Below are 19858 nucleotides of genomic sequence, written 5' to 3'. Positions count from 1 at the left end.
ACGATGTTTTCCTTAACCGTTAATTCGCGTCACTTAGCTCGAGGTAAATTTCAAATGAAATGTCGTAGGTATTTCGCACGTGTATTTCAAAAACTCACGAGGTGCGAGCCGGGGTTCGAACCCACGATTCTCTGCTTGAGAGGCCATAGGTCAAACCACTAGGCCACCACGGCTTTTTATATCTATGTTTATCTGTGGCATAATAGCTTTAAGCTTAAAAAAGAGGGTGTTTAAATGTTTCTAACTTGATTAGGTTATTAAAGATATTTATAAGTTTTTGTCAAAAATAATTTTATTTACACGTTAATTTAATTAGTAATTTGATAACAAATACATTTGGAATTACTAAATCCTTTTTTTCTGTACAAAATATACATTATAACCACCTATTTACATGTCATGCTATAAAACATCACCAATCATAAAACTTAAATAAACTACGAAACTTTATATACGCTACACTCAGTTTATACACGCGTGACACTCGTGTTCATACAGTAATACTTCGTGTATACACCTAACATACCATGTAAAGTGTCGTAGTACAAACATATTACATCTTTAACAACGGCACCCGTTTCAACTGTCTCTCTATTTGCCTAGTTGTTTTATTCTCCAAGTCTGGTATATGGAACAAGCAGTACACAGCACCAAACAAGTTTACACCAGCGAATATATAAAATAAGGTGTAGACGCCTACGTAGGCCTCGATGTAAGGGAAGGAGTGTACGTGTGCCAACTTTATGAGTTGACAGTAGACGAAGAGTAGACCCAGCTGATGAGCTCGAACCTGGAACAATATAAATAAATAATAAATAAATAAATATCATAAATAAATATAATTGATACCAATTGACCTAGTCCCAAACTAAGTAAAGCTTGTACTATGAATACTAGGCAACGGATGAACATATCGAAAGTTAAAATACCTACGGGTAATATGATGTTCAAAATATCGAAAATTAAAATATCGATTGTATCGAAATATCGAAAATTGAAATAACGAAAGTTTATATTGACGAATGGTTAAATAACTTACGTCCAATATATCGAAAATATATTTATCTACAAAAGTGACATCGAAAGATATAAATATCGAAGTCCAAAATATCGAAGTACAGAGTATCGAATATCCTATGTATATAAACTATCACGTGACAGGGTGGACGGAGCTCCGCTTCGCGGAGCTTCTATTCCGCTCAGTTGAGGCGCTTCGCGCCTTGACGCAATACTAACCTAACCTAACCTATTGAACATGAATTACCAAAAATATTTGGTTTGGTTAGGTTAGAACTGTGACCACAACAAAGACTAAAAATGACTAGATTATGTAAAATAAATGCTATTAAGATAAATGAGCAATAAATAAAGCAGATTTGTATGTACGATATATTTCAATTTTCGACATTCAAATATGTTGACATTTTCAACTTAGATAGTATATTTTTACTCATTCGATATTTTAATCAATCGACATTTCAATCTTAGATATTTTTATCATAGGTATAACAACTTTCGATATTGTGATACAATCGATATTTTAATTTTCGATATTTTGAACATCGACATTTTAACCGTAGGTATTTATTTAAAATATTCAAATATGTAACCAGAAAAATACATACTTAAATACAATACATATTAAACATCCAAGACCCGAGAACGAACATTCGTATTATTCATACAAATATCTGCCCCGGCCGGGAATCGAACCCGGGTCCTCAAGCTTTGTAGTCAGGTTCTCTAACCACTTAGCCATCCGGTCGTCTAAAATCATAATTAATTAAACATTTATTCATCATCCCCATCTCAGGGCTCTACACAGCAGTGGGACGTACTTATAGCTATCTATAGGTAGAGTCAATCACGATGACGCGTGCCGTGGTTCTTATTACAATATCATTAATGGCTAATTTTGTCAAATCACGCGTCTTCGTGGATGACACTAGGTATATAAGTACGTCCCTCTAATGTGTACAGCCCTTCTCTCAGAACCAGAGGTTTTTTTTCTGTAAGAGTGGGAAAACAACCATGCGGGTCACCTGATAGGAAGCAATCACCGCAGTCTACAGACACCCGCAACACAAGGGGTATCACAGGTGTGTTGCCGGCCATTTGAACGACTAATTGGCTCGTTTTTTAAAGATCTCTAAGTTGCACTTGTACCACTCCGCTCGGCTGTTTCCACTAGAGCTGTGCTGTGCGAGGATACGTAAATAAAGCGTTTCTATTGGTTAAAAAAATACATCCTTGCACATCTCTGGTGGAAACGCAGCCTAAAAGTTTATTTATAACGTTTTAAAAGTTTTAAATTAAATATTTGATTGTTCCTTAAATAAAATCAATCTTTTTTTTTATTCGAATGGATGGCAAACGAGCAACTGGGTCTCCTGATGGTAAGAGATCACCACCGCCCATAGACACCTGCAACACCAGGGGATTGCAGATGCGTTGCCAACCTAGACGCCTAAGATGGGATACCTCAAGTGCCAGTAATTTCACCGGCTGTCTTACTATCCTCGCCGAAACACAACAGTGCAAGCACTGCTGCTTCACGGCAGGGTTAGCGAGCAAGATGGTGGTAGCAATCCGGGCGGACCTTGCACAAGGTCCTACCATCTGCAAAAAATCTGCATTATGGAACGAGAATTCACAAAAATCATTCGCAGGTAGCTATAAGTTTTCCATAACCCAAAAATCATTGCCCTTCTAACATCAATCTTCATAGCACATATTACTAACCTACACAATATATTCCGTATCTTCCCCAAACATCTTATCAATCTCAGCGAATTCACTATCATATAACCGCTCAATTGCGCTCAACATAAACATAATGAAAGCGGTTCCATCCACGCATCAGCGAGACATCAATCTTTCTGTCTGAACATCGGGAAACATCGCATATGGCGAAACATTCTTGTGACGGTGAGAACAGCGGGAGCACTTGGATTATTACACGCTGAAGTTTGACTATCACGAAACCGGCCAAGTGAGTCAGACTCGCGCACCGAGGGTTTCATATCACCAACGAAGGAAAACTGCGACATTCACTGCAAACTATATAAACCGGCGAAGAGCGTGTCGGACACGGCCGAAATAGGGTTCCGTAGCTATTACGAAAAAATTAAGTAATATTTTTCTAAGGATTTTGTACGGAATATTCCAAGTTTAGGTATATTTTATACCTTAGGCTGCTATTTACTCTTAAACTACTAATAATTCTCAAGAAAACTTAATCGTTATAGTTTTCCTTGTAAGTTTGATATACTTACTACCGTCCTGAATTTTTCCAAATTTTTCCATCCACCCGTTTAGATTTTAGAGGGGGAGGACGCTCGATTTTATTGAAAATTTGCACATAAAGTTGAATATTTTGCAAACAAATCACTAAATTGAAAAATCGTTTTAGCAACCCCCTAATGGTTTTAAAAGACCTATCAAACAATACCCCAAACCCTAATTTTTTTTTTAATGTTTTTATTGTACGATTTTGTCGGCATACTTTACATATAATATTCGTGCAAAATTACAGCTTTCTAGCATTGATAGTCCCTGAGCAAAGCCGCGGACGGACAGACAGACAGACGGACATGGCGACACTATAAGGGTTCCGATTTTGCCATTTTGGCTACGGAACCACAAAAAGTGAATCACACACACACACACACACACACACACACACACACACACACACACACACACACACGCACGCACACACGCACACACGCACGCACGCACGCACGCACGCACGCACGCACGCACACACGCACAAACGCACGCACACACACACACACGCGCACGCACACACGCATACACGCACGCACGCACGCACGCACGCACGCACGCACGCACGCACACACACACACACACACACACAGACACACACACATTGGCATGCAAATATTAACTTATTAAATAAATTCACTAATAAGACAATTAATTTTGTAATATAAATTAATAATCTAAATTGAATAATAGTTATTAAGTTATGTCAATGTAACCGTGTGCAGGCTAGTTTAATTTAATAATAACCCCTAATGTTCCGTAAAATAACTGACTTAGCTGTTAAATCCTCTGGCTTCGTTATTGCTGACGCTATCTCCCTCTGTATACCTAAACCCTTAAGATATTATAACGATTATTTAACGCAAATTTAATGGTGCTATAGCACTTATGCCTGCTTTAGCGGGTGACGAGTAATCCTTGAGACATGACATTTACACAAGTTTGTGCGTTTGCGATTAGAACGAGGGATAACCCCCACTCCTAAGCTTTGATGTGTTTCATCTTTGTCAGTTTTTGTTTGATAGACAAAAGTTTATTTTTCTTTGAAAAGATGCAGAGCTTCGGAAGTAAAGTGTCAGATGGCGTGACGTCACGCGGAACTGTAACTGGCTTTATCTTTATCATTTTGTGTTTAATTAACGAAAGAAAAAATGTGTATCGAAAATTTTCTGATGTAACTGACGTACTAATTAGTTTTTTAGGACACTAAAGAAAGTAAGAAAGAAAAAAAAATACATTTATACACTAGCTTATTATCTTTGCGCTTCATTTTTGTATCTACCTCCTGGTATCTGGGCTAATAGTTCAGCTACTGGCCAAAAGATGGCGCTAAGCGTTAAAATTTTACATAAAAATATTTTTTTTAAAAGGTGGCTTAACGGATACTTGTCGCAACTCAAAAAAAAGTATACTTTGCACAAAAAAATATTGTGCTACTGGTTTTGTTCTTCCTTATCTATACAAAAGGCCAAACTGGCTCACTGGGTTATATATTAACGCACAGCCCAAACCGCTGGGCTTAGAAACTTGAAATTTGGTACAGGGGTTCCTTTTATGATGTAAGTAAGCACTAAGAAAGGATTTTTAGAAATTCCCACGGGATAGGGAATAAATGGGATATACATTTTCTTTTCAAAACATTTCCGTATCTTTAATTATTAGAAAAGTAATACTAACAGCTAAAAACTATTTTCAGGATTTATCCAAATTCCCACGGGATAGGGAATAAATGGGATTTATATTTTCGCTTCAACGTGGCCATAAATATTATACTTCAAATTTGGCATGCAGGTAGATAATATAATAAATTGCAATTTTTTTTCCAAAAATCCCACGGGATAAAACGAATAAAGAGGATTTTATATACTAACAGCCTTATTCATAAAAAGTTAGAGCCTCCTTGAAGGCTCCTTGAAGGCCCGATGCTAAAAAACATGATTCATAAACGCCTGTTAGCGCTAATCAGTCGATCAAGGCTCTGCTAAAGTTAGAGGACCGTAGACCCTCCTTTATCTCTCTGCTAAGTCACAAAATGGCCGCCACAAGTTTGAACAGCTGAATTTGACTAGAGCAAAAAACCATAGGTACCGAAGATATTTATAGTGAAGGCAGGGCTACGCAGATTAAAAAAAAAACAGGAAAATTTATTTTCAGGAATTTGTATTTAAAAATCCTCTAAATTAGCAACAATAAATTAACAATAAATATGAAAAAAAAAAGGGATGATTAACATAATTACGGGTTTTTGCACAACATAAACATGCGGATCGGAAATGGCGGGAAAACAAACATCTCGCTTTTTATTTTTTTCCTGGTAATTTACTGTCACTGCTGTCAATTTTTTTTTTAATTATCGATTAGACCATTTTTTGTCTTTGATTTGTCAAGGTGGCCAACATAACGCGTCTAATCCGTCTATCAGCAGCTCAACAACTAGCAGACTGCTAGCAAGCGTTTATGAATCATACTTCTTGACAACCGTCTAACAAGCTTAATCAGTCTGCTAAGTAACAGACCGATCAAACCTCAATTAAGGATTTTTTATGAATAAGGCTGTAACTGAATAAGAAAATGCACAAGGGACTGGAAATTTGGCAAACTAATGTTAATCTGGTAGCAATACAATAATTTAGCAGTGACATCGTGCTCATCCTGGCCAGGATCGTCTTCGTAGAAGGGAACTCCTCAAAAGTTGATGGCACACACAAAATACTTTATATGATTGTTACATTTTAATGACAATGTGTTTATCTGATATGACCCTGGCTGCTGACGAAAACAAACATTAAATACCCTCCTTACGGCAAACCAATCAACTCATTACGTAACACAATTTATTTATAATTACCTAACCCTACGTGAACAGTACTGACTGTAGTAGTGCAGTAGTCATTTAGCATAGATGGACCTAAAATAATACAGAAGTCTTGGGAAAGATTTCTAGAAAATCCCATATCGAAAAATACGAAAATATCTCAACTTTGCTTGTTTCTTTGTTTGTTGGGGGTAATCTCTGAAACTACTTAGCTGTTTTAAATAATTATTTTACCAATAGAAAGCTTTACACTATTCTTGATTGAAAAAGGCTGCTTTTTCTCCAGGAAAATGCAAAATTTACAATAGAAATACGCGTACATAGTCGCGGGCAAAAGCTAGTTTTACCTCTTGCTTGCTTGTTTTATCTCTTACCTCAAAGTTGAAGAGTTCTACAATGACAATGGTGGGGAGACCCCAAGCGACCCCGTAGCCGAACACCAAAACCCCTAGTGCTGCCACTGGAACCCAACGCAGCGACGTCACAGTCAAATCAGCTTGTGTGTACACCGCTAAAACCCCCATGGATATCACCATAAGGAAGTATGCTGCACTCAATAGATACTGGAAAGGAAAATAAAATGTTTCATCACAGTTGAAGGAACTTTGAACTCGGGACTCTGGTTGAAGCTACGGGTCCACGGTGGATGCAGGCTGCTTCCAGCCAAAGCAACTGGAGCAGCGGTGGTGTAGCGGTATAGCACGCGGCACGGAATGCTGAAGACCTGGGTTCGATTCCCAGCGCTGGTTTTATTTTTCTGGTTTTTCTATGCATCTATATTTCAGTTCGTATTTAGATTTTTTTCCATACAAAAAAAAGATGACGTCATATCTCCTCTCCTTTTTTTTCGTGCTACGGGTCAAATTAATTCTTATAGCCTTAATTTTCATGCTTTTAACACCATGTGTAGCTTTTTACTGAATTTCGGGGTGTACCGCTAGCACTATATAATCATATATTATGATGTATTGAATAAACGAACTAATAGATGTATTGTATAAACTTACTCTTCTTTCCATGACCCGTATAACAGCAGTGCAAACTAAACTGCCCGCGAAAAAGCATGTCAGTGCCAGCAGTCTATCAGGATCTTCGGTCAGTTTCAACTGTTCCAGGGCTTTGTTCTGGTCCAAGAATACTATGCTACCACCCAGTATCATAGTACTTTGGAGAACTAACCCTATTTTCGTAGCGTCACGCCATATTGGATTCTTCACTGAAAAACAAGAAAGGATAAAAACTGGCTTGCTTAGCTTGTTTACAAGTGTTACCTCATATTTGTTTGTCCTTATCTCTCATTTTCACTTTTGCCTTTGGTAGACACAGACAAAACGTAGAATCTGATTTAACATCTTCACTCTAGTTTTGTGAACTTTGGCTTCTACTAGTACATTAATTAAAATTGCCTAGAGATAATTTTATATCTAGACACAAAACAAACACACAAACTTCACGCCTGTATTCCCAAATAGGGTAGGCAGAGCACACGAAACGTTACCGCTTCGGAGCCACTTTTTTCCCCAGACATTTTTGAAAATTTCGATATAGGCATATTACTACCGAGTCTAAACATCAAATATGTTTTGGGATAATGAGTATCCCATGACTTTTTTGAGGTGTGTAGTCTTAATACAATAGCCTGTCTCCCAAATATCATTATGAAAATACAAATTACTTTTCAAGTCTAATAATGATTCTGGTTACTTACATATTGTGACTAAATGCAAATTGCCTTTCGCTCTTGCTCGGTCACTTTCCTCCTTTAGTTTAGTAACGTTGTCCAAAACTGTTGGATGCTCAGGAGGAAGACATTTAAGATGCGCTATGCTGAATTTGGCACACTGAAAAATAATAGTTTACATTAGAATACAGAAACCTTCACAAATTCTTAACATATATACACACTTTTTTTAACTGTAATACCTTGTGTTCTTTATTTACATATGATGCAGGAAATAATTTTGCTAGATTTCCCACGTAAATTTAGTGCGATTTGAGAATTTTACACACATCATTGATTTTTTTCTTTGTATAAGCGGGTTTCTTTAGGATGTTTTTTTTTTACTCATGATAAATGCACATAAATTCTGAAATACTTAGCAGTGAGCCCGCTCTCGAATTTTCGACCCTCTGCATGAAAGGCCTTAGTTCACGCTACTAGACTACCACGACAACCTTTTATACATATACAATAGATTTTGTTTACAGTATAATGACTCAGTACTTCTCAAAAACAAACCCCTTTTTGCACTTAAATCCAACTCACCTCGTATTTCTTAATCATCACTAAATAGCTCGGTGACTCCAACAAACAAAACACCATCATCATCTGAACAGCAACCAGCGCCACCATCAGAAACGTCAACTCTTCCAACCCCATCACCAAATTCATCATGTACCCTCCTGCCGTCATTGGCATCATCAACGATAAAGCTAAACCTCTAGTCGATGTGGAACTGATCTCTCTGATGTAAGTCGGGAATACAGTGAACAGACCTCCTGTTGTTATGCCCGCTAGAGTGTGAAGAACTAATATGTTGATTTCGCTGATGTCTAACAGAAGGGGTATACAGGAGATCTGGAAAAATATAAAATTTATAAAGCTGGGCCAATTTACAACATGCATCTAAATTAAGTCATAGGTCACGGATCAAAATAAACCAGGTCAACATGGCTGGCAAAACATAGAAAACATTGGACTTATTTTGACAATGGTATATTCGACCGTTTCTGCTTCAGAAAAAAACAACTAGACTGACTGTCACATTATAATTTTTATTTATAACATAATAACCAATTTAGGAAAATTGTAAACTCACGACATTTAAATTTCAAAGTTTTCGATATTTTAAACACAGCTGAACCGATTTTTATTACAAGCTTTTCTTTAGCTTGCCCTGTTTATTTATTTTTTTGGGTCAAATCTTGGAAGCTAAATTTGACCCACTTCCAGCGGTCCCATGGACTTTAAATTTGGCATACTTAATATGTAAATTTGGTGACGATACAATAATCTGGTAGTGACATTTTGGTGATCCTGCCAGGATCGTCTCCGCAGACCGCAGACCGACTTGAAATTTAGTACGGATATACAGTTTACAGTCAACAAAAAGTACAGCCAGCAAAAAAACTTGTATTAAAACTGAAATTATTAACAGAAACTTATTATCAAACATAGCTAGGAACCACCGGAAGGAAAATAATTTCACGTAAAAAACCGAGTTGAAATCGATTCATCCGCTTGGAAGCTACGAAGCCACAGATAGTCAAATAGACACAGGCGTCATTCCTAAAAACACCCCTCCTTTGTTTTCTAAAATTAATTAGGATCTAAGTGCTGAACTAGAAATTTGTTGCAATATTGCTTCACGGCACTAAAACCAACGTCTGGTCTTTTCGTATAAAAAATATACGCTGTTTCATGTATGTGAAGTTGTAAGGTCGAAAAGAAATAAAATAAAAAATAATTTCGACTAAAACAACTGGGTAATATTATTATGTGGATACTTTTGTGTTTTTAAATAAGTTTCTGTTGAAAATATCATTTTTGATACAATCTTTTTAAAATGTTTTTGCTAATTCCACTTTTTGTTCCACTGTTTGAATATAATATAGTTCAATATTCTCGAACTATATTTGAGGAATGTGAACGCAATAATTAACCCACGAAATTGTGTTCTCAAGTTTTGACGTGCAATCAAGAACAAGACAAGTTCTAAACTCAAATTATGTTCAGCATTTGACGTACCTAGTTCATAAACTGGGATCAAGTTCAGTATGTTCTTAATAAACATCAAATTCAATTTAGTGAGAGCTACCTTAATATCTTTGCAAAATGTCCTTTTTAAGTTATCCCTTATTTTGGGGAACTTCAGAAGACATAATCAGAAAATTTAATTGTCAATAACCTCCTCGTTTGTTGAAGTTGGCTAAAAACAACGTATACGTGTAATTTAACCTTGTTCCTCGTACGTAACCATATCACATAACCAGCACTGAAAGGGGCCAAATATTTTCTTCATCAAGAAGATTTCGTAAATGGAATTCGTCACTTTTACTGTCAATTTAGGTAGATAGGTACAAGTTAAGACCACATCACCTTCAAGCTTTCAAAAAAAGAGCGTTCTCCTATCTAAAAAGCCGGCAACGCACTTGTGACTCTTCTGGTGGTGCAGGTGTCCATGGGCGACGGTAATCGTTTACCATCAGGCGATACGTTTGCTCGTTTCCCCCTATACCATAAAAAAAACATCAGCGTAGCGCCAGAACCTTATTAAATTAGGAAATTATTCGGCCAATACCAGTGCTGGTTAAGTAAGATGGTTATTGGTTATGTACGAGAAATAAAGGGTTTCCTGCTTCAAAAATATTTCAGTAATGTAATTGGTCACTTTTATGGTCAATTTAGGTTCTAAAAAATTAGATACAATGCCACGGCCGCTACAATCTGGTTGAAACATCGCTAAAATCTGATTATAATTAATGCAGGTGGTAGGACCTTGTGCAAGGTCCGCCCGGATGGCTACCACCATCTTGCTCGCTAATCCTGCCGTGAAGCAGCAGGGCTTGCACTGTTGCGTTTCGGCGTGGAGAGTAAGACAGCCGGTGAAATTACTGGCACTTGATCCCATCTTAGGCTTAACCTAGAGAGGTCGGCAACGTATCTGCAATCCCCCTGGTGTTGCAGGTGTCTGTGGGTTCAGACACACTGACACTGTGGTGATCTCTTACCATCAGGAGACCCACTTGCTCGTTTGCCATCCAATCAAATAAATAAAAAAAGAGCATACGTGATGATGATGATGATGTCCTCCATGTTTTGTGTGTGTGTCCGACAAAGGCGAACCTTTAAGCTTGTTTATTATGTGCCCGAATATGGCTGGCAAAGCCAAACTTTCTTTTAAAGGTCCTATTACGAGGCGCGCAATCTAATTGACCACTATCATTATAATGTATTGTATAAGTGTAGGAAGGTCTCGGACGGGTTTTTATAATAAAGCGTTTGGCATATAGGTCTTCTAATGCGTCATATATACATGATACATATATAGTTTAGGTGAAGCTAAGTACAAAATTGATGATTATGATGATCCGGCCGATTTTGGCCATGGCGACCACTGAAGTTGCAGTGGGCGGGACTCGTTGCTCGCAGGACTGATGGCCGATGGGGTCAGAAGGTGCTCGAATGGCGTCCGCGGACCAGGAGACGAGCTGTCAGTAGGCCTCCAACAAGATGGAGCGACGACCTGGTTAAGATCGCGGGATCGCGGTGGATGCGGAAAGCACAAGACCGGTCTTAGTGGAGAGCCCTGGGGGAGGCCTATGTCCAGCAGGGAATCCTTTCGACTGCCATAATTTTATAAGTCATAATATAATGTTTGTCATAATTACTGTTAAGTAGTCATAATTTTTTTTCCTGCTGAAACCGTACATTTTTCATATTTTTTTAAATGGTTATCCTGTAGAACTCTATAGGTTAGGTTAGGTTTGTTTTATAACAATTCTGAAAATTAAATGGTTTCAGAGAAAAAAAGAATTATGTCAAACATTACATTATGACTAACAATACTCTACCAGTCAATATAGACCTGTCCAGCAGTGGACGTCTTTCGGCTGACATGATGATGATAAAGACCACTTCAACTTCTAATTATTCGATGAGCGCTCTAAGATGGCTTTCATAGCTTATCTTAGCTAGTAAATACAAAGTTAAAGAAATGACAAATCCATGTAGCAGTAAACTTACTCCTTGCACCAAACTGATGATGAAAATGCCAACTTTCCTCCCAAATCTCTCAATCACATAACAGAATATTGGAGCCGATGCCATCGCAGCCAGGATGTAAGTCGTCGTGCTCCACGGCACATGGTTCTGTGACGTGAAGTGGCCAGCGTGGGCCGTCGACGTGAGGGTGGTTGATTCGATGCCTTGTGTGAAGAAGGGAATGCTGGCTGAAAAAAAAAATGGTCTGGTTAGGGACAGAAGATTTTAATTAAATTTGCCATTGGAGGTTTTTCAGGGTAGGTAAACAATCACTCTAAATAGCTTGATCATATCTCTGGGAAAACGTGTATAAGTGTAGAAGCGTAGTATTGTTTGAAGCAAAGCTCTATTGCAATATATGCAACAGCTGCTATTCTCTAAGTTTAGAAATGATGTATGTAAATAGAAATAGAAATCATTTATTCGTGACAAAGTAGCGTAGCATAGCAAAAAGGTATTAAAAAATTAAGAAGAAGGATTCCTTCAAGGAAATTCTTTTAGTTCAGTAATATTTTCCGTCGCCGAAAGGCTTGAGAAATTACAAATAAAATTTCGGACGTAAATTTCGAAAATATCACAGTTGAATTAATAATTTCAGAAAAATATGAAATGAAATAATAATTACGCAAGAATACTTATTTATTCAGCAGTTACAATTTTTAAAAAGAATAAACACAGACAGTAAATAATTAAAATACATTGTCAGTAAATGTTATTGCTGAATATTTTAGAAAGCAAATGGGTTTGCCTGTTGATATAAAATTAACAGCATAATAAATGATTGGGAACTTCACACACACCATTGAATTGCTTCGCAGGCTTGTGCAGGTTTCCTCACGAAATTTCAAATGTAATTCCGCACATGAATTTCGAAAAACTCAGAGGTGCGAGCCTGGGTTTGAACCCACGATCCTCTGCTTGAGAGGCCATAGGTCAAACCACTCGGCCATCACGGCATGAACTTGTATTATTGAGTTATTCAAAAGTCATATTAACCTCTAGCGTTTTCTGCATCTTCATTTATCAGATCATCAATCTGTCTATTTTACTTTTTTTAGTCTCTTTGTATTTGTTTCCGTATCTAAATGGCTGTCTGAAAGACATCGCTCCTAATCGATAAGATCATCTACTGTTCTATCTTGTTTTATTTTTAATTTTAGATTTTAGTCTGTATTGATTTGAGGTGTTCAATAAAGATTATTTGTATCGTATTGAATACAGTATACGTATTTGTATTTATATACGGGTTTGTAATAAGTACAATAACATACCCGTACATCAATAAGTTTTTGTTAAAAATTTCATACAAGCAATTTTGCTGTCTCTACTTGCATTGTCATCTAAACTACGTATCCGTACCAAATTTCAAATCGATGCTATTAACCATTGAGGAGTTCCGTCTTGCAGAGATGATCTCAGCTGGACTACCAGGATGTCACTGCCTGATTATTGCATTGTCACCAAATTCACATAAGTGTGTCAAATTTTAAGTCAATCTGACCACTGGAAGAGGAAAGTCAAAATTTAGATGCAAGATTTGGTACATACATAGCTTGTAAAATCGGGCACCAGACAGTAAGCAGGAGATAAGGTAATTTGGACATTGCAAAGTTCTGCCAAAGAACTCATTGTGAAAGAATTCCTTGGTATGTAATCCAACTTCTTAGACTGTACCTACCTACAAACTATTATTTAAATCATTAAAAAAATATTTACTCCAATATAAACATCAACGTTTATAACGTAGCGCCATATTTCATAATGAAATAATGAAAAAAAATGCCCAATGGTTGGCCGTCTACAAGGTCCGGCCTTGTACCGTTAGATGAAGGAACGGATCTGAACGCCGGTTAAAAGTTAATTTTAGAACGCATTCGACGTCGTAAATGTATCTACTATCTACACGGCTGTATGTTGTACAGTCAAAGAAACTGATCCGCGTACCAGAATGGAACCTTTGTGCTAATGTTTTTTTTTTATTCGACTAGATGGCATACGATCAAGTGGGTCTCCCGATGGTAAGAGATCACCACCGCCCATAAACATATGCAACACCAGGTGAATTGCAGATGCGTTGCCAACCTATGGTGGGATACCTCAAGTGCCAGAAACCAGCTGTCTTACGCTCCACGCCGAAACACAACAGTGCAAGCACGCTGCTTCACGGCAGAATTAGCGAGCAAGATGGTGGTAGCAATCCGGGCGGACCTTGCACAAGGTCCTACCACCTGCAATACCTGGCAAGGCCTGGTACGCGATTCAGTTTCTTTGACTAATAAAGTCAGTATTAATACTGTGTGCAAAATTTTCTGACTCGTCTTACCGGCCCAAGGAATAGAGTCGTATCAGATATTTTCGAAAAAAAAGCCGTGGCGGCCGAGTGGTTTGACCTGGCCTCTCAAGCAGAGAATCGTGGGTTCAAACCCCGGCTCGCGCCTCTGAGTTTTTCGAAATTCATGCATTTGAAATTCACCACGAGCTTTACGGTGAAGGCAAACATCGTGAGGAAACCTGCACAAACCTGCGAAGCAATTTAATGGTGTGTGTGAAGTTCCCAATCCACACTGGCCCGCGTGGAAACTACTGCCCAAGCCCTCTCATTCCGAGAGGAGGCTTGTTCCCAGCAGTGGGACGTGTATCGGCGGGGGTGATGATGAGATATTTGCTCACGCTTTGTTATGTCATTGGTGCAGGCGACTGTACTAACTAGATACCTACAATTTTTCACCGGGACCCCCAATGCGCGAGTCCCTATTAGGCACTTGTCCCACCGCCGACGACGAGCGAGAAGCGAGCAGAGCGAGTAACTAGAAACGAGTGAAAAAGCAGTGAAAAGCGAGTGTTCGAGCACGACGGGCGATTACTCGCTCCACTCGCTCGAGCCGGGTATTGCTGAGCTAGTTTTATAGCTCAGCGAGTTTTATAGCTCTTGTCGCAGCGACAAAAGATGTAAGAGCGAGTTCTCGCCCGCAGTGTGAACCGCCAGCGATCAACTATTAATATATATGTATCTTTTACTCACACAGGAACTTATATCTTTTGTTCGTTTCTTGAGCGTTAAAATAGTCGATAGCCAATCGTTTCCTCGCCGGCGGTGAGACAACTGCCTTATGTTCCTATAACGGTCATGGTATGATACGGTAGCGGGAAGAGACCTTTATAGATAAAGTTGAAAAAAGCAGGTACACTTCATGTACTTGCTGCCACATTTGACAATTTCATTGAGCAAATTGACAGTAACCTGCAGAACCAATTTGAGGCAATTCCGGCCACTTACAGCATTAGGCGAATTCGTCTGACCATAGAAGGCACATTTAGGGCTAATTTAGTTGTCTTCCAACGTACTACGGGTAGCAATCAAGTCAAGAAACAAATTTTTTATTCCTCTAGCCAAACCACCATCCATTGATTAAAACTATTTGACGGATAAATGTGATGCCCTCTCTGTTTTTTTTATTCGAATAGATGGAGACCAGTTAAAATTAATCAATGGGTGGTGAAACAGCCCCAAAATGTAGCTAGATACTCCGAGGCCGTATTGTCTAACGCGCTGACGGTCGCGATCGCTTTCACCGTCTCTTTCTAACCTCGTATTATACCGTGTGACTGAGAGATGTGAGAAATTGATTGTGAAATCAAGTAACTTTTCCTCCCTGACGAGAGGGAGCAAAGTTCAACTTTTCTGTTCAAGGCTTTTCTAAGTCTTTTACTGCAAATGCCATTTTCTGAAGTTGATAATTTTAAAGCCACGCCATTTTTGACGCTGGTTGTTCTTTAATAATATTTGATTTTTTTTTTCAAGTTTCTTAATGCTCGGTGTGAAAAGTTGTATGAGTCACTCGGGAGCAAAATTATATTCATTTTGGGCGTTAACACTTTAATCAGTCTTTACGCTAGGGATTCTATTTGGGACAGGACGACAGTTAACTGAACTGAACTGCCAAATTGATAGTAAACCGATATTTTAATTACCCAAGACGGATTTAAAATGAAATCAATGATTGCGTTATTGCAAGACATAAGTGCCGACAGGCGAGTTGAAAATCCAAAAGAGAGGCCTTTGCCCATCACTGGGACATTACAGGCTAAAAAAATACACAATTTCTATAATATTTCTTTTAATCTGTCACTAAAAACTATTATTTCAGTGTTGAAGCAAAATAAAGAGACGAAAAACGAAGGAGAAAGACGAAGGTGGTACGACCTTGTGCAAGGTCCGCCCGGATTGCTACCACCATCTTGCTCGCTAATCCTGCCGTGAAGCAGCAGAGCTTGCACTGTTGTGTTTCGGCGTGGAGAGTAAGACAGCCGGTGAAATTACTGGCACGTGAGGTATCCCATCTTAGGTCTCTAGGTTGGCAACGCGTCTGCAATACCCCTGGTGTTGCAGATATTTATGGGCGGTGGTGATCTCTTACCATCAGGAGACCCACTAGCTCATTTGCCATCTAGTCGAATAAAAAAAAAAGGTAAAATTGCAATAAAATTTCAATGTTAATGAAATTTGAATTTTTAATTTGTGTTAAGGTTAGTAACTGCTTTACTTGAACCTGTATCATACCTTGACGAGAACTATTATGGTGCGACATTAAACCATTACGTTCCTCGGGCTGTAATGCAAGAGAAAAGGCCTTGGGTTTTATTCAGGGTATTATCTAACGCGTGGACGCTTGCTGTCCGCATTCATTATTTCTTTCTGTCTAACGGTGTAAGATGGTGACAGAAAGCGATGGCAAGAGCCCGCGCGTTTGACTATAAGGCTTATATTTGCTTGTTATGACACTATTTACGATCAATCTCAATGAAAAGTTACATTTATTGCTAGTACTATAGATAAGTCTAGAATAATCCTAGTTAAATTGTAAATGTGAGTACTAGTTGAATAATATACTTAGTTCAATTATAAAAACATGACATTGGTTTTAGGGTTCCGTAGCCTAAATGGCAAAAACGGAACCCTTATAGTTTCGCCATGTCTGTCTGTCCGTCCGCGGCTTTGCTCAGGGACTATCAATGCTAGAAAGCTGTAATTTTGCACGAATATATATGTAAACTATGCCGACAAAATGCTACAAAATTAAAAAAAAAAATGTCTAGAGTACCTCCCATGGACGTAAAGTGGGGGTGTTTTTTTTTCTCGTCCAACCTTGTAGTGTGGGGTATCGTTGGATAGGTCTTTTAAAACCATTAGGGGGTTGATTTTCTGATTCAGTGATTTGTTTGCAAAACATTCAACTTTAAAGTGCAAATTTTCATTAAAATGAGCGTCCCCCCCCTCTTAAATCTTAACCGGTGGGTGGAAAAAAAAATCAGGATGGTAGTAAATATATCAAACTTACAAGGAAAACTATAATGGTTAAGTTTTCTTGAGAATTATTAGTAGTTTAAGAGTAAATAGCAGCCTAAGGTATAAAATATACTTAAACTTGGAATATTCCGTACAAAATACAAAATCCTTGGAAAAATACTAAGTACTTATTTTTTCGTAATGGCTTTGGAACCCTATTTCAGGAGTATCTAACACACTTTTGGCCGGTTTTTTGTCATTGTTTGGTTGATTATTTGTTTTTTTCTTTAAAATAACCAAATTCTTTTTATTTATTTTATTTTTGTAATTGTGTGGTTTTGTTTGCTATATCATTTAATTTAAATTTTTTTTTTTTTTTTAATTTGGATGTGTCAGTTTTAAAATTGTAAATTTGATAACATTTCAATAAAAAAAAAATATTATAAAAATATTCTTAAACAAATAACGTCTGTATTCCAAGCCATCGGGTACAGCAAATTTTATTTATTTCTGTTTATAATGCCACAAACACGTGCATACGTAATGTTTTCGTAGTCAGAACACAGAGATAAAGAAAATCTCAAATATGAAATATTTCACAAGAGATAGTTTAATGACTTACCCACAAACGCAAACACTAGCTCCTTCCAAACACTGCCTTTGCAGTTTTCGCTCGAGTCACTATTACTTTGGTTTATTGTATACACCATTTTTAGAATCACAGTAGCAACAATTATTAAGATAAACTAATGAAAGAACAATTTCCAACTTCTTATAGTCCTTTATAACTGTATTCACACAGCACTATTTCCTTCTCCGTTTAAAGCAAATTAACACTTGATACTTAACACATGGGATCCAGTTTTCATTGTCACTGACCCAGCACTTATTTACAATGGAAACTTAACTTTATTGAGCTCTAAATAGCGTTGACAAATGCGTTTCTTAGGCATAATTACACTGAGATCTTAAGAGATTCTTTTGGTGTAGAATGCGGGGTTTTTCTTATCGGATTTTGAACTTTATCTCGTTGAGATAAGTTAGACGTCCGCCGCTAAAGATTACTCGGAGATCTGTGTCAATAATAGACGGAACGTGATGTATGAAGCGTAACAACGATAGTAGTTTTAGATACGTCCTTTTTCATTAAGGGGTTTGCTCCTGGTTAGCTCATGAGCAATGTCCCGTTAGATGGCGCTGTTATCAATAGTTCCTTTTTTCAGGTTTTTTTGTAAATTATGAAGAATTATTTCACCAAAAACTAATGGCGGGAGTATCTAAGCGTAACCGATTTTTTGACCCCACACTCGAAATGCAATATTTAGCCAAAGCCGCAAACGAGGTGCTTTACTTTGAACGTCAATTGCGGCCGTATACGGACACTAGGAGCTCACGCACACACTCAAATAGACAGCGCCAGCTAGCGAAAGTCTATTGCGACACTTAGCTACCCGATCGGGGTACTCCTTCGAGTAATATTCACATTTTTTTATCGAGTCACGAAAATTTTGTACCAACTGTACTTTACTCGAAAATTTTACTACGACCTATAAAATCTATAAGTATTTTATTGATAATTAGAAGCAGGGTCTTGGATAACTGTTCGCATATTATAATACGAGCCAAACGCCTTTCAAGTGTTCATAATATGTGTACGATAAATTGAGAAATTACCAAGATTCTGACCACGGTTTCTTGTCTTGGTTGATGGTCTTGCTATTATTCAGGTTATATTTATAGTTACTTTTTCGTAGTTACTAACTCTTGCTAATGTGGTCAAATCGGTAGCAAATGTACAGGACGAGTTTCTTGGGAAAATAGTGCGGTGGTTTGTCCTTATCTTCCACGCCGCAGAGCTGGAGTTTTGGAATTCGTAGTTGGCAATAGAGAGCGCTGCCACCAGGGCCTCTTAGTCACCTTGTACGACACGCACAGAAATGCACAGGCAATTCAAGTTTATCAAGGGCATCCGTAAGGCCAAAGTCCCTTAAGACACTGTTACACATGCTCTTTAGTAGCAAGAAAGCATGCTACTATTTGAGCAAATGCTAACCAGTAGCATGTGTGAACAGGACATGCTACTATCGAGCATGCTTATTAGTCGCAAGCTCGAGACGGGGTGGAAGGGGGAAAGGTAATAAGCAAGTGTGAACGCGTTTGCTTCAGTCCATGAACATGCTCATAAGCATTCTTATAAGCATGCTAGTAAGCATGTGTAACCGTGCCTTTAGACATACCTAATATTTTTATAAACAGTGCTTCGTGTAAGCTCTTTCTATCAAAAGAGGTTAATAAAAATCATACAGAGTTTACTAGGCTAAATTATCATCATCATCATCACTCAATTTCTGTGGTAAGACTTTTGGTAAAGAATTAGTAATCATAAGCTGCTAATATCAATTATGAATAAGTTGCTAACATGAAAAGAGTTGACGAAGAGTTTTTAGGCTTTCTCAGTTCGTATATATAATTACTTAGGCTTAATCCCGCGGCTTCGCTCCCGTTGAAGAAAAAAATCTATTCTGTAGTGTAGGTTACTATTCGAATTAAAAAAAAAAACTTCTTGCACCTTCTGCGATCCTCAAGGAGTATTCCATAATTCCAATTGTATGTTTGCCAAATCTCATGCATTTTTAGGCCATGTTTTGTGCCTTTATAGGTATAAATAAATACTTACGAAATACTTACATAACAGCAAAAGTTC

At 37.9% G+C, this 19858-nt stretch overlaps 1 protein-coding gene across 1 annotated transcript; it reads right to left on the bottom strand.

The window, feature by feature from the left end:
* Positions 1 to 272: 272 nt before the first annotated feature.
* Positions 273 to 18213, bottom strand: LOC141441461 (facilitated trehalose transporter Tret1-like). The gene is made up of 7 exons (XM_074106211.1): positions 17777 to 18213; positions 11850 to 12055; positions 8370 to 8681; positions 7812 to 7944; positions 7111 to 7319; positions 6478 to 6666; positions 273 to 790 (listed from the first exon to the last, which is right to left on the bottom strand). Exons 1-7 carry the CDS (start codon positions 17862 to 17864, stop codon positions 554 to 556), a joined length of 1374 nt encoding a protein of 457 aa, XP_073962312.1. The 5' UTR covers positions 17865 to 18213; the 3' UTR covers positions 273 to 553.
* Positions 18214 to 19858: the final 1645 nt, after the last annotated feature.

The sequence above is a fragment of the Choristoneura fumiferana genome, chromosome 24 (genome assembly GCF_025370935.1).
Source record: "Choristoneura fumiferana chromosome 24, NRCan_CFum_1, whole genome shotgun sequence".
Classification (NCBI taxonomy): Eukaryota; Metazoa; Arthropoda; class Insecta; order Lepidoptera; family Tortricidae; genus Choristoneura; species Choristoneura fumiferana.
Note: the sequence above shows the minus strand (reverse complement) of the source record. Positions and strands in the feature narration are given on the sequence as shown.

Excerpts from the sequence above, each read along its gene's own strand:
- LOC141441461 (XM_074106211.1), bottom strand. The coding sequence starts at position 17,864 with ATGGTGTATACAATAAACCAAAGTAATAGTGACTCGAGCGAAAACTGC. Across the intron at positions 7,945-8,369 it reads TGATGATTAAGAAATACGAG|TGTGCCAAATTCAGCATAGC; the intron begins GTGAGTTGGATT and ends ATTATTTTTCAG. Across the intron at positions 7,320-7,811 it reads TTTGCATTTAGTCACAATAT|TGAAGAATCCAATATGGCGT; the intron begins GTAAGTAACCAG and ends CTTGTTTTTCAG.